Consider the following 15,000-nt stretch of genomic DNA (forward strand, 5'->3'; position numbering starts at 1 on the left):
TTGCGTGTTGATATACATGATGATTTAGCTGAATACCAAAAGCTGCAGGCGCCCACCACCACCGGCGCATTCCGCAACACCCTTGCGTCTTATCACCCACGTCTTATTCAAAGCCTGTGCGTTGAGCGGCAGGAGGCGGCGAGGCGTGACATAGCGACGCCTGATGACCCGTGGCACGAATGGCAACGTGGTGAATGGCAGTGGCAGTAGGGGCATGGGAGGGGGCGAGGGGCCTGGGAGGTGATTTGCTCCTCCGCTCATCGCCAAGTTATCGGAAACGTGTGCCGGAGACGTATGGCTTTAAGATACTCCAGCTAGAGATGCGATATGAAGCAGAATATATTGCCCCGCCAGCCGGCCAGGATGTCAATAGATGCGCCGCCAAACCCTCAAGATTCCTCACTAATATTATGTGAAGACGCTGGCCAGCTGAGGCGTGGGAGAGTGTGAGGCAGAGGGAGGGTCTCTGCCACCGCCCACCACAGACCTCATTTCATCTTCCACACCAAGACAGTTTGTTTATTCATATGTCTGGCTGTGATCACTACCGGGATTTGTAATAGATGGCATCTGGAGCTTCCACATCTTCCTCCCTTACTTTTAGTGGGTGCAAGTGTAGCAAACTCGCGCAATTGTGTCCTTGACTTGCTTCTGCTTGGGAGGAAGATATGAAGGGAAACTTTGTGCACGAACGTATTCCAATCTTGCTTCTTTTATCCTTGCTGTGTTCTAGGAGTGCGTACGTTGCAAATATAAATAGGTGACACACAACAAACATTCCTGAGGCCCCAAACTAATCAATGCATAATATAGTACTGTATATGATATTTTTATTTATTTTTTTTATAAAATATACTAGTAGATGAAGTTAACGCATCCCTGTTTGTCAGAAGGCACCGATGGTCAGCTGTGTGGCCGAGGCGTTCTTGATTTACGCAGCACAATGCTACATAATTTAAGTGCTGTCTCTCTCTTAGGCGAAATCGCTCATAACAAGTAAAATAAAAATAAAAGTTTTGGTCGCCTTAACTTAATTTTTACTTTTCTTTCCTGAAATGAGGATAAGGAAAGATACTCGAGTTGCTTGAACACTCTTAAGACCGTGCCAGCATTTGAAGACACTTTAATGTCTCCCCTGAGCAGCGTTTCTCTAAAAAGAAAATAATACATTTTTCCGCTGCGTTAATCTCTCCTCTTTTGGACCCGGGCGGTGCAGGTGAAGAGCGAGGCCGGAATAAAGGCAGAATAGACCTGGAATACTTACTGTTGCCGCGAGAGGTAATTTTTGACTCAGTTTCCCCACCACTTTAATGCCTCGACTCCAGGGTGATTTTAATGGTTTTCGTTTTGTTTCGCTACATTGCTTTGTACTCTTTTATCTTTCATCCGCCACATTTGTTAGGTTAATGATTGTTGGGGATTCCAAATGTGTAATAAACCACAAATCGTAACAGGTGTTTATTGCTTGAAGTGTTTCGACCTGCAAACATGGGCAAATCAATACACATCCACATATCATAGTACACCCAGTTCAATCCCTCACAATGGTACCAAGAAAATAACACTTCATGTAGAGATTCTGACATCCGTTACAATCATATCCCAAATATAAAAATAAAGCAACAATCAGTATACAAAATCCAACTAAACTTCACTTGTATATCACTCATAATACTCAATAAATTCCCATAATGTACTCACTTCAGTGGCCCACACTGACGCTCTTCGAATCCCCGTAGCACACCTGACATGTCACCCCAACTATCATCCAGTCCAGGGCGTCCTCACAACTCTGTCTGGCAACAATATATCCCTTGTACATTACCCTATCTTACTAATACATCCTAATTTTGTAACCTTCACCAAATTATACTAATCACAGCACATGACGGGTAAATAAACACAACTAACCTGTAGCACGGAGGACCAACCAACACACCAACCGACATGAGGTCCAGGGCGTCCCTACATTCTCCGTCTGGCAAACAATAATATCACTTGTATTACCTTTGATACTAAACACATCCTTTGCTTGTAATCTTCACCACAGTATACTAATTCACAGCACGAGGTATATAAATAAACACAACTAACCTGTAGCACAGAGGACTACCCAACACAACAACCCACAGTACATTGGTGGGCCGGCTTAGACAACCCGCCAGGCCGACCATGTTCACAGGTAGTGGGTGAAACAAAACACCACAAAGAAGCGTACCAAACTTCTCCTATTCCAATAGAACACAACTTACATTTTCTTTAACACAGATAACAAAAATATATTGTATAAATAAATAATAGATGGTTAACATATCATTTTAATGATACACTCCACCCCGACCAAAGTGAACATACAATATACACAGGTAGTACATAGAATGCTTTGGTACATGTAGATAAATCATATCTATAATGATCCTACACGCTCATCATCACTCTTGTTCTTCCTTAGGTAATAACACTATTAACCTATGCACTGACCTACTCATGACTTTGTCTGTCACCCCATCATATCCTTTACCTTCCTTGACTATCTTATACCTTAAGTCTACATCTCTTACAGCACCATCACGACCTGGATCTGCCTTTATTACTTGAGCTAATTTCCAGGTACCTCTAACTGCATTAGCATCTTGAACTAAAACCACATCACCCACTCTTACATTTCTCCTATTGGTGTGCCATTTTTGTCTTACTACCATCGTTGGAAAGAAATCTCTCTGCCATTTTCTCCAAAATGATTCAACAATTTTCTGAATAAACTCTAATCTTCTTTTATGGTCTCCATCTGAATCATATATTCCCTGTGGACATTTTACACTAGCTCGTCCAAGCAATAGATCATTAGGGCAGAGGTAATTACCAAGTTCTAAATTAAAGCAAGGTTTTACCCCTATGGGTCTTTCATTCATCATACTGGCTACATTAAATAAGGCTGTCTGAAGTTCACCAAAAGTTAATACTGAATCCCCAATTGCAATACAAAGATTTCTTTTCACTGATTTGATAAGGGATTCACTGGCACCATTGTACCATGGTGCATCACTAGGTCTATTATATTTCCAAGTAACTCCTTCATTTTTTCCAATTCTTTCAATATTCTTTCCAGCTGCTATCAGCTGGCTCCCTCTGTCAGAATACAGTATTCTGGGTGCACCCCTGACTGAGATGAATCTTTGATAAGTTGCCATGAAATCACTTGCACTATATCCTTCTGCCAAATCTACATAAACTGCCCTAGTAACTAAGCAGTTGAATATTACCCCATATACCTTACCATGAGTTCTCCTTTTAACAGTGTCCTTAATATTGAATGGTCCAAACAAATCGACAGCAGTATGATAGAATGGTGGAGTTGGCTTCATTCTTTCTTCTAACACCTGACCCATACACTGGTTCTCAGTTTGTTTTGAGAGTTTTCTACATGTGACACATTTATCTTTAATTGACTTTATTAATTTCCTGGCTCCCGGCACCCAAAACTTACTCTGTAACTTGGCCAAGGTGGTTTCAATACCTGCATGATCTCTACTATGTAAGCTGGACACATACAGTCTAGTAACTGGGTGGTTAGCTGGTATCAACATGAAGTGATCTTGATTCCAGTTTTCCTTTAACCATTTTGATATTCTTTGACCCACTAAAATTACTCCATTGTCTGTCATTATGGGGCCTAACCTTCTGTATCTGTCTTGCCAGTTAGTCATGTTACTTTGCATGGTTTTTACCCACAGTACTTCTGCTTCTTCCATTTCCTCAGACGTAGGCTCCTTCAGCACAGCTTTTAAGGATTTATGTTTGAATATAGACATTATCCTACATGTAACTCTCGACAAAGTTTCATATTTGCTAAATCCTTTCACATTAATCATGCTTAAATTTCTCAGATGTCCTTTAGCAACTGTCATAGTAATGCCTATTCTATCCGGTAAGTGATCTGCACATTGCTGTTTAACTGGCCATTCTGAAATTGGCAATCTCAAAAATTCAGGCCCATGTTGCCAAGTTGAATCCTCCTTAATCTTATCTGAAGTGCATGGTCTAGAAGTTAAATCTGCCACATTCTGAACTGTGTCCACCCACCACCAATCCTTTAGATTTGTTTTCAGTTGTATTTCTGCTATGCGGACAGCCACAAAGGGCCGGAACCCATGCAATTCCTTTTGAATCTGATCTCTGACAATAGATGAATCTACAATATGGAATATGGATTCAAATTCCCAGTTGCATTCTCTCACTATAGTTTCTCTTAATCTAGCTGACAAAAGAGCTCCACAAAGTTCTAGACGAGGAATGGTCAATTGTCTCATAGGTGCTATTTTGTTTTTAGCCATGATCAAATTAGTCTGAAATTTGTTGTCATCAGTCTGCCATCTAACATACGCACATGCTCCATACGCTTGTGTGCTGCCATCAGAGAAGATCACAAGTATGGGTTTACCTGATGCATTGGCTGGTTTCAGAGGTCTCTTAAATGTGCAGTTTTCTACTCCATACAAATCAGTGAAAAAACATTTCCATTCATTTACAATATCGGCATCTAATGGTTCATCCCATTCCACTCTCTTATTTGGATCACATTTTGAGATCATAGATCTCATCAAAATTTTTGCTCTCAACACAACTGGTACAGCTAACCCCAATGGATCATAGAAGGATGCCACTTGACTTGGTATCCTTCTGCGAGTTAGCACCTCAGGGAAGTTTGGCTTAATCTCTCTATGATCCCAGTTTGGACCACTCCGGATCTTTTTAACTTTAGGAGAGAAATTTACCTTAACATTAAAAGAGAAATTATCATCCTTGGGATTCCACTTGAGCCCTAGAATTTTCTCATTGTCAGATTCCATGATGTTGATACTATGGTTCTCATGTTGCCCACTTACTATCCGATGCTTCACATGAAAGTTTCCAAGAGATATTACATGTTCTGCTCTTTGTATCAAATCAAAAGCCTTTTCTACCGTATCAATGGAATAGAGAATATCATCAACATATGTGTTGTTTACAATCATGTTATAAACTTCAGGATCTCCTTTACCAAATTTTTCTGTAGTATGCCTTAATGCTAGCACAGCTATGGTCCCACTTGGCCTATCCCTGAAAGTCACTGAGGTCAGGGCATAGTGATCAGGTGGTCTGTTACTGTTTAAATCTCTCCAAAGAAATCGGTGTGTGTGTTGGTCCAGTGTGTTGATTTTCACAGAATGATACATTTTTGATATATCACCAGTTATGGCAACCCTTTCCTGTCTAAATCTTAGCAAGACTCCAATCATGTTGTTAAGAACAACTGGCCCTTTTGCCCAAAAATCATTAAGTTTTTGTCCCATGTATGATGAAGATGAGTTAAATACAATATGCAGAGGTGTTGAAGCAGAATCTGGTTTCAATACTTCATGATGGGAAATGTAGTGAATTGGGCCATTGTATGACTGCATTTCCTCTTCACTTAATTGTCTCGCTACCCCCCTTTTCACCATGTCTTTGATTTCATTGTGATAACTCTGGGCATACTGGATATCCAATATTTTCAGTCTATTTTCTGTAGTTTTTAATCTAGCCACGGCCACTTTTACATTGTTCTTAAGATGTCTCGGGTCCCTTATCCAAGGATAGCTTGCTGTCCAATACTTCCCTTCTTCATGATATACTAATCCCTCCTCAATCAATTTCAGTTCTCTTTCTTCCTTAATATTGACACAGTCACTTACAGGACAACCCTTACACAGGCATTTAAGGCATCTTGTGTCACACTGCACCCCACTCTCCTCTAAAGCAAAGAATTTATCTAATTGTGACTTAAGTTTATCTGTAGGTTCTACCTTGATCTCATTGAGGCTTATTGAGCTTGACACCTTGTGAGTTCTCACAATCACATGGTTCGTCGTGCTCCCTGAGGCTGTTATTTTGCTGTGTCTGCCACGTATACTGAATCCAAATGGATTCTCTAGCAATTGAAGACCTTCATTAGTCTGAACAACTTTAGGCAATAATTCACTGTAATTGGCCCCAATCAGCATGTCAATCTCACCACAAGGGCAATTAATATCATGGTTTGATACTCCTACAAATAACTCCTTAACTCCTGACACATTAATTTCATTGATTTTAGCAGATATTTCCTCTATACCAATGGCATTAATTTCCCATACATGCCCAGTCCTATCAATCAGTGGTATGCAATATTCTTTGGTAGAATGATGTTCAATTACATTGCCAACCTTGATCATGGATAAATTCACATCCTTACCCTTCAAACTTAGTTTTTCTGCCATACTGTGTGTCACCAAGGTTATGTCAGAACCTGAATCCCACAGTACTGTTATAGGTTGAGTGTTACTGTACACAGTACTGATATTCAATAAGGTGTTCAGAGTGTTTGCAGATACTGTATTATGACTAGCACCTTCTTCCTGTTCAAAATGCACCAGTGGATGATGATGACGGTTACACACACCTTGACCCCTGATCCTGACATCACACAACTTGTTTGTATTACAATTCCATGCCTGATGATATCCCTTTAAGCATTTAAAACATATTCCATTGCTTCTAGCTAACTCAAACCTCTCCTTGTTGCTGAGATTCTTAAATTTATAACAATCAAGAGTATCATGGTTCCTGGAATTGTGAATCCAGCATCCTCCCTCATTATTTCCAGTCTTCAAGTGGGTACCTTTCACCATCTCCGTCAAATTTACAATACATGACTCTAAATCTTTATTCTTTAGTTGTTGCTCTTCCTTCATTTGTTTTATTAGTGTTACCAGATCTGACTCCATGACCTTGTCAGCTGAATTATTTACATGATGTACTGAACTTCTATCACCGCCAGTAGATCTGACACTAGAATTCATATACTCCAATACCTTTCTCTCCCTTTGCAAAAATTTCAATAAAGTGGGAAAGAGATCACTAGTAGCAGATACTTCTTCTGCCTTTATTACCCACTCCCTCTTCTGAAGTGTGGGCAACACCTTCTCAATATGACTGACTACATTAGCAATATTAAGTTCCTCATTCAAGTTTATATTTTTCAAATCTAGCCAACACTGTTCCACCTGATCCACCATCCTTATAAATCCTTTGGTATCACCTTCATTGATCCTTTTCAAAGCCCTAAGGTCACTTATTACCAAGTCCACCACCTTTCTCGCATTTCCAAACTTGTCATCTAACCTTTCAAACATCTCTTCATAATTACCTTCTGCACCTCTGACAGTCTGAAGGGCATCACCACTGAGACACATTTTCAATGCATACGCATCTTCACCATACACACTTTTGACTAGATTTTTAAAGTCCTCCTTAAAACGAGGGTACTCTCTTAAATTCCCATCAAATTTAGGAGGCTCAAATGCCTTTATCTTTACTTTAGGCTTGACACTGTTCTGTATGTTTTCAATGCTACTAATTTCTGTTAGTCTTTTCTTCATGATTCTTTCACAATCTATCATGTATTCTTCAGCCTCCTTAACTAACTTGTCTTCTAATTTATTATCACACACATATTTTAATATCACATCATTACTGTCTTCTAGGTGTTGAAAGGCCTCAGAAATCTGTTCATAGTTATTCTTCAATACTGATACTGGCTCACCTTCCCGTACACCCTCATCCAGCAGGGTCACCTTTCTTGTGAATTTCCCCTTGGCAATGGCCCTCTTCCTCTTTAACAATTCCATCTCCTCTTGCCAGCCCATTGTGGTTGAAGTCGAAATGTTGGGGATTCCAAATGTGTAATAAACCACAAATCGTAACAGGTGTTTATTGCTTGAAGTGTTTCGACCTGCAAACATGGGCAAATCAATACACATCCACATATCATAGTACACCCAGTTCAATCCCTCACAATGGTACCAAGAAAATAACACTTCATGTAGAGATTCTGACATCCGTTACAATCATATCCCAAATATTAAAAATAAAGCAACAATCAGTATACAAAATCCAACTAAACTTCACTTGTATATCACTCATAATACTCAATAAATTCCCATAATGTACTCACTTCAGTGGCCCACACTGACGCTCTTCGAATCCCCGTAGCACACCTGACATGTCACCCCAACTATCATCCAGTCCAGGGCGTCCTCACAACTCTGTCTGGCAACAATATATCCCTTGTACATTACCCTATCTTACTAATACATCCTAATTTTGTAACCTTCACCAAATTATACTAATCACAGCACATGACGGGTAAATAAACACAACTAACCTAGCACGGAGGACCAACCAACACACCAACCGACATGAGGTCCAGGGCGTCCCTACATTCTCCGTCTGGCAAACAATAATATCACTTGTATTACCTTAGATACTAAACACATCCTTTGCTTGTAATCTTCACCACAGTATACTAATTCACAGCACGAGGTATATAAATAAACACAACTAACCTGTAGCACAGAGGACTACCCAACACAACAACCCACAGTACATTGGTGGGCCGGCTTAGACAACCCGCCAGGCCGACCATGTTCACAGGTAGTGGGTGAAACAAAACACCACAAAGAAGCGTACCAAACTTCTCCTATTCCAATAGAACACAACTTACATTTTCTTTAACACAGATAACAAAAATATATTGTATAAATAAATAATAGATGGTTAACATATCATTTTAATGATACAATGATGTTTTGTGGTTCAGGTTCTCAGTTGTTTCTTTCTTAAGACTCTCTCTCTCTCTCTCTCTCTCTCTCTCTCTCTGGAAAAAAAGATCTTCACAATGCATACAGATTTCCCGTCACTTCATGAGTGTATTTTATGTTATTTCCATGTTAGTCTTTTTTTTGTAGCAAAGGGAAAACATGTAACCTGCCTCCAATGCGGGTTGCGCAACTGACGGTCACGTGGCTGCGTGGGTCGCGTGTGGCTCGTTCAGGGAGCACAGTGAGGACATCGGGGCACATTCACGGCTTGCTGGGGCAGGACACGTGCTGCACATCTCCCTGTAGCTCAAAATGGCGCGTCTTGGTGCCAGTGTCTCGAGGATGAGGCGGCCACCAGGCGGCATTGTGGGTCAGAGGGAATCATCACCATTACTGCCGCCCACACACTCCAGCACGGGCTTCATGTGTGCCACCCACGCAACACACACATCAGCACTTGACAGCACAACGCACACATTCCTCCACGTACACAGTGTACCATTGCGTTTATAAATGTAATTGAAGTAGCACTGCGTCGCCAGTGCATTTCTGTGCATTGAGAGGGAAAGGTTTGACAGTATGTAATTAAATCAAGAACGTAAGAGGTGATATCGATTAAGTAAATAACTAGGTGTGCAGTGCGCGTGGGAGGGCGTAGGGTGGGGCGTGGGAGAGCGTGGGGCGGCTGTTGGTGCATTCGCCGCCTGGGTCCACCTGGAAGGGGATGACCCGTGCAGGTATTTCCCCAGCCCGCCCTCATCACTTAGCTTACCCTTAGAGGTTCAAGGAGGGAGCTGGTCATAACGACAACTGGAGCACAGTATGAATGGACGCCCCAGCTTATTCCCGCATATTTCCTGAGGAGCGGCCGCGTTGTAGTATAGTGTGGACAACAACACATGGTAAAGGCTTATGATTTATTTTTATAATTATATATCACATCCACACATTTTGTCAAAGACCGTGGATACGGAGAAAGATGGACATGTGAGAATAAGAGTGAGAGTAAGAGGGGAGTGGGTAGATGACAGATTTGGATTAAAAAGTCGGAAGAAAGAGAGAGAAAGGGAGAAGTGAGAGAGGTGTGAGAGAGGAAGAGAGATGGAGATGTGAGAGTGAGAGTGAGTGGGTAGGTCACGGATTTGGATAAAAAAAATGACTGAGAGAGAGAGAGACAAGGGGAGAAGTAAGAGGTGTGAGAGAGGAGAAGTGGAGATGTGACAGTGAGGGTGATAGTGAGAGGGAGAGTGAGAAGGGAGTGGGTCCTCTACACCTCCTTCCTTCCTCCTCCTCCTCCTCCTCCTCCTCCTCCTCCTCCTCCTCCTCCTCCTCCTCCTCCTCCTAAGTATACATAATCAAACGTTGTATTAGTTAAATTAAACGTTGTATTAGTTAAATTATCATGCCTTGTTTTACTCAGGGATCCCGCTAGCATTGATAAATACCATAGTATTGTATGAAGAATGTTGTTCAAGCAGTGAGTATTATGAGATAAATAAGCTGCAGCAAAGCTCTAATGCAACGACCCAGGAACAGCAAATATAATGAACAGCCAACTGGAATAATGCACCACGATTTCGAGAACATTATAGAAAGCCACTGCAATTTGCTCCTTCTTTGTGTCGGCGTGTAACATTGTGTGCATGACAAGAGTGGTGACTCAAAGAGTGGAGTCTTATGCAGCTCTCATTCGTTGCACCGCGATGCCATGTAACGCTGAGGCAGTGTGTTATCTTGCTGGGTAGGACGGAGTGCGTGGCGCCAGACCAGTGTGAGAGTGTTCACCTGCAGATGGCTGCGGTTAGTGTGGCCGAATGCGAAGTTTATCACGATTTTGGTTTCAACTACTCATACTTAAAAACTCTGCCATGATTGAACAGTCCCTGACGCAGCCATTCATCCCACTGGCTGCACGCCACTCACCTTAGTGTGCGTGCATTCTTGTATGTAAAGCACTCCATCTACGCCTGTGGTCTCTGAAGTCTGCCGAAAATCACATTATCACAGCGCTCCAGTCTAGGAAGGCAGGCTCTGCGTTGCCTCGCTCCCTGCCTCACCTGCACAGAACAAATAGCGACTTTCGTGCTGCGATACAGACACACAGTGGCGACACACACACACACACACACACACACACACACACACACACACACACACACACACACACACACACACACACTCACACACTCACACACTTCTATAAAGCAAGAGATGGACAGAGAGCGAGGGAGGAACTTGACATAAATCTCTGTGACTTACGTTGTGGCAAAACAATTGTAGAGGCACAGTATCCACGTCAGCTGGAGTGGAATACCAACACGCGATACGCACTCACTCCTCGCCCCTGCCATTCCTCCCTCGACACACCCACCGCTTTAAAGGTCACGCTTGGAGGAGAAGGAGGAATGCACCGCCACCATCGCCACCACCACCACCACCACCACCACCAACAACAACAACAACAACAACAACAAGACCTCTTCGACAAGTTCTTTCGTACCACCTGAAGACGTACACGTCCCCCATGTCTGTCCTGCTGCCACCACTCGCCTCCCGAGGACACACGCTCCTCTCACTCACCTCTCGCTAATCCTTCACTCAGGGAAGGAATCCCCTCGTCTGTCCCGGAGACTGCCTGGCCAGGAAGAGTCTGTCACCTCCCAACAGATCCCGACAGGATGGGAAGGGAATTCCTTGTGAAAGTGATGGGCCTTCACGAGGCCGCGTCGAGTGTTCTGTGGACGCTTAGCTCGTCAAAGGTCCCGGTGTGTCTGTGGCTTACTCAGGTTTCCTTCAATTCCGTGTGGTGCTTTCCCTCACAAAGGAAACTTTCGGTATTCGCCAAGTAGAAAATGTATCGTTTTGATGCTACTGGATGTATATGAGGGAAATATGAACGCTGCTATGTGATGAATCTTAAATTCAAAGCAGTAGGGAAGTTGCTGGATTTTATAGCTCCCTGTCGATCGGGATACATACTTGTACACCACAGCACAACCTGACCCCGCCTTTTGCCTCGTCTGAGGCAATAAATCAATATTGCTTTTTCTCTCAAGCCTTCCTTCTTTCCTTTCCCTGCCTCTTACCTCTGAGCTGGAGGGTTGGATCCTAGTTCATCATAGGTTTTTTGTTTCTTGTCCTTCTGCTCATCCCTCTCACTCTTCTCTCCTCATTCCCCTTAGAGCTGGTGAGGGATGAATGAAGGTGATGCCAACAGTTCACAGAGAGGATAAATAAATCACACACGTTTTAGGTTGGCAGTTGTTTTGGCAGGCGGGACTTGTTACCCACGCTTGGTCTGACGTTAGGGCGGGTGGAGGGGGGAGGACTGCGTGCATTAGGCGTGCACTCAGGCGGTGTATTGCCTTGTATTGTGTTTTGTATCATGGTATTTTAAAGTGTTCTTTCTTAACTTTCATGAGCTGCAAAAGACGCTGATTAATAGTTAGAAATGTAAATATTGGTAAATAATAACTCTCTCTCTCTCTCTCTCTCTCTCTCTCTCTCTCTCTCTCTCTCTCTCTCTCTCTCTCTCTCTCTCTCTCTCTCTCTCTCTCTCTCTCTCATTAAACAAAGAGATCACACACACACTACTCAGTAGCAGCATTATATGGTCATTAGTACATGCAGGCTCTGAATAAACAGCAGCAGGCGAAGGTAAATACGTGATGCATCTCCGCCACCCGGGATGTCTGTCTGATTGGAGATGTTAATGAACGGGTGTGTTACAACGCCGGTTTTGATTAATCGCGCGTCACCGTTGGTACATAGTTTACAGACAGACAGACAGACAGAGAGAGAGAGAGAGAGAGAGAGAGAGAGAGAGAGAGAGAGAGAGAGAGAGAGAGAGAGAGAGAGAGAGTTTACAGACAGACAGAGAGAGAGAGAGAGAGAGAGAGAGAGAGAGAGAGAGAGAGAGAGAGAGAGAGAGAGAGAGAGAGAGATGACAGACTACAAACACACACACACACACACACACAACACACACACACACACACTAAACACACACACACACACACACACACACACACACACACACACACACACACACACACACACACACACACACACAGGCTTTCTGGCTGGGATAAAGAGAGGGAGAGTCTCAAAAGAAATATAGTTATGCCTCATTCAGTTTTCTTTTCTTTATGAGGTAGAATAATGTGTCCTCGAAGCCGGGTGACTTTAGCGCTGAGCTGGAAAGTGTTCAAGTTTTAAAGAAAGGATAGAAAGTGTTGAAATTCTGACTGTAAGCAAAGGAGACCAGACCGCGGAGGGTTTGTGGTGGTGAGAGGCTGCTGGTGTGGCGCGAGGAAAGGAGGGGAGGTGGAGGCACTGAAAGTGGAGAAGTGATAGACACGGACAGGAGTACAAGAGGTCAGAAGTGGTGGTGGAGGTGGAGGAGGCGGAAGAAGATTTTTTTTGTTTTCCGTTAATTTCCTTTTTCTCGATCTGTTTCTTCTCCTTTCTAAGACTGTGTACAACGTCTTCTTTGCCTCTTTAGTGAAGCTGAATATCTGTTTGCGAGGAAATTCACTGGCCAAGGATACTAAACTGCCAGAAAAAAAAAAACTTTTTTTTTCCGGGAATTTTTGCCTCATGAGTTTATGCATTGCTTATTTATTTGTGTATTTATTATTTATCTGTTGTCTACGTAGGCTGCGTTGTTTCCTTGACGTCCTGCTCGCCGCGGGTTTCCTCACGCACCGCTGCGCTCATCCGTTCACATGTAGGGGGGTGCGCGACACTTTAAAGGTGTTTGGTCGCCGCTGCTCTGCGGCAGGAAGGCGTGTTTGTTTGGAATGTTTGCTTCTTTTTGGCTGCATCAGGTTGGCCTTGACGCGCGGGTGGCCTCATTCGTTCGTCCAACTTGCCGCCTCGGTGAGTCACGAAGCCTATTACTAAGGGAGTTTAGGGAGCTGGTTCTCAGTATGTCTTGAATTAAGTTGATTTCCTGATTGTCTTGGTGTTTTTCCGGGAACAATTAGAAGCTGGTGATGACTGCCACGCCTCGGCCACTAATGCCTTGTCTGATACTTGCTGCCTGTTGCTGGTGGTGTTGCTGGTGGTGTTGCTGGGGGTGTTGCTGTGCCTTACACTGAACATGTCCTCGTCATAGCTTTTGTGTGTGTTAATAGAACTTTTATGAAGTCTCCAGTTAAATTGTTTTACTATTCCAACTAAATATGGAATAAAAATAAAAATATGCTGGTAAACATTCGTGTGTGTGTGTGTGTGTGTGTGTGTGTGTGTGTGTGTGTGATAATAATAATAATAATAATGATAATAATAATGATAATAATAATAATAATAATAATAATAATAATAATAATAATAATAATAAACGGTTTATTATTCAGGCAGTTAACAAACTGAAAATGTACAGGGGAGTGGGGAAATACTTAACATTAATCCTAAAGGTAAGTCTAATCTAGAAGGGAAATGCTATTGATTGATGGCTTGCACCATGGTGGGAATCGCGCTGAGTCTGTACCGGTCTGTGTGCGGCACCTTTAGGCGTATCTTGTGGTGTCTGGTGGCACGGACCGAGCGAGGCGCGCGGCCGTGTGTGTGTGTGTGTGTGTGTGTGTGTAAGTGTTTGTGTGTGTGTGTGTGTGTGTGTGTGTGTGTGTGTGTGTGTGTGTGTGTTTGTTTGTTTGTTTGTTTGTTTGTTTGTTTGTGTGTGCATTGGTATTATCAACAAAGATAACTGTACCAATAGCAATACTTGACCCGACACACTGAAATACCGTAATGCCAGTACACTGGTACAGTACACTCCTAAATGGCAGCGCCGCCCTCGCTCCCGCGATTTTCCTCCTTTCAATCCTGACCACCAGCGGACGCACAAATCACCTGTAGATTGTTTATGCATATTACTTGCCTTTTTGGGAGATTTTTTAGTAGTTAGCATTCATAAACATACTGCGATGATTTGTGTGTGTGTATGTGTGTGTGTGTGTGTGTGTGTGTGTGTGTGTGTGTGTGTGTTTACGTATAACAAACAATGTGTCTATCATAAAACAGTAAGATGTTCCCACAAAAGCACTCAGCACATTCACCATCCCCATCACCACCTGCCTTTACACATGCTGCACACACCACATGGCAGACCACGTCCACACAAAGTCTGCAGCACTCTGCACCCACTCACTCCACCACACACCACCCCCGCAATGCCCACACACCGCCACACGCCACCAGTAACCAAGCTCTTCCCTCCACAGTCGTGCCGTCGTGCCTGGTGCTCCTGGACACTGGATGGAGTCCTGTCCACGGCGGGGTGTTGAGGTCACTGATCGAGGGTGACCCGCTGACCCTGCAGTGCACCGCATCGGGG

General features: G+C 43.1%; 2 protein-coding genes across 6 annotated transcripts in view; one reads left to right on the top strand and one right to left on the bottom strand.

Moving 5' to 3' along the window:
- Positions 1 to 15,000, top strand: part of LOC135097186 (uncharacterized) — a 75,381-nt gene that overhangs the window by 39,690 nt on the left and 20,691 nt on the right. For both annotated transcript variants that reach the window (XM_063998957.1, XM_063998958.1), the window contains exon 3: positions 14,888 to 15,000. This exon is cut by the window's right edge and continues 1 nt beyond it. In XM_063998957.1, the coding sequence (XP_063855027.1) occupies positions 14,888 to 15,000 (113 nt within the window). The remainder of the gene's footprint in view (positions 1 to 14,887) is intronic.
- LOC135097183 (uncharacterized) lies at positions 1,446 to 8,585 on the bottom strand. Of its 4 annotated transcripts, none has more exons than XR_010265439.1 (7): positions 8,406 to 8,584; positions 8,225 to 8,289; positions 8,015 to 8,109; positions 7,208 to 7,792; positions 1,912 to 1,978; positions 1,702 to 1,792; positions 1,446 to 1,480 (listed from the first exon to the last, which is right to left on the bottom strand). XR_010265439.1 is itself a non-coding variant. In XM_063998953.1 (7 exons), the coding sequence occupies exons 4-6, from the start codon at positions 7,704 to 7,706 to the stop codon at positions 1,703 to 1,705; spliced, it is 660 nt and encodes a 219-aa protein (XP_063855023.1). In that variant the 5' UTR covers positions 7,707 to 7,792; positions 8,015 to 8,109; positions 8,225 to 8,289; positions 8,406 to 8,585; the 3' UTR covers positions 1,446 to 1,480; position 1,702. The 4 variants fall into 4 exon arrangements, 3 of the variants coding, with proteins under 3 accessions (XP_063855023.1, XP_063855022.1, XP_063855024.1); XM_063998953.1 differs by having other exon boundaries at positions 1,702 to 1,796; positions 8,406 to 8,585; XM_063998952.1 differs by having other exon boundaries at positions 1,446 to 1,796; positions 8,406 to 8,585.

The sequence above is a fragment of the Scylla paramamosain genome, unplaced genomic scaffold, assembly GCF_035594125.1.
Source record: "Scylla paramamosain isolate STU-SP2022 unplaced genomic scaffold, ASM3559412v1 Contig13, whole genome shotgun sequence".
Lineage (NCBI taxonomy): Eukaryota > Metazoa > Arthropoda > Malacostraca > Decapoda > Portunidae > Scylla > Scylla paramamosain.

Bases quoted from the DNA above. Each gene is read 5' to 3' on its own strand.
- LOC135097183 (XM_063998953.1), bottom strand. From the start codon at position 7,706: ATGGGCTGGCAAGAGGAGATGGAATTGTTAAAGAGGAAGAGGGCCATT. The intron at 1,979-7,207 runs GTAATTATGAAG...ATTGTTTGCCAG, and splicing joins GACTGTCAGAGGTGCAGAAG to ACGGAGAATGTAGGGACGCC. The intron at 1,797-1,911 runs GTTAGTTGTGTT...TATTGTTGCCAG, and splicing joins GTTGGTCCTCCGTGCTACAG to ACAGAGTTGTGAGGACGCCC.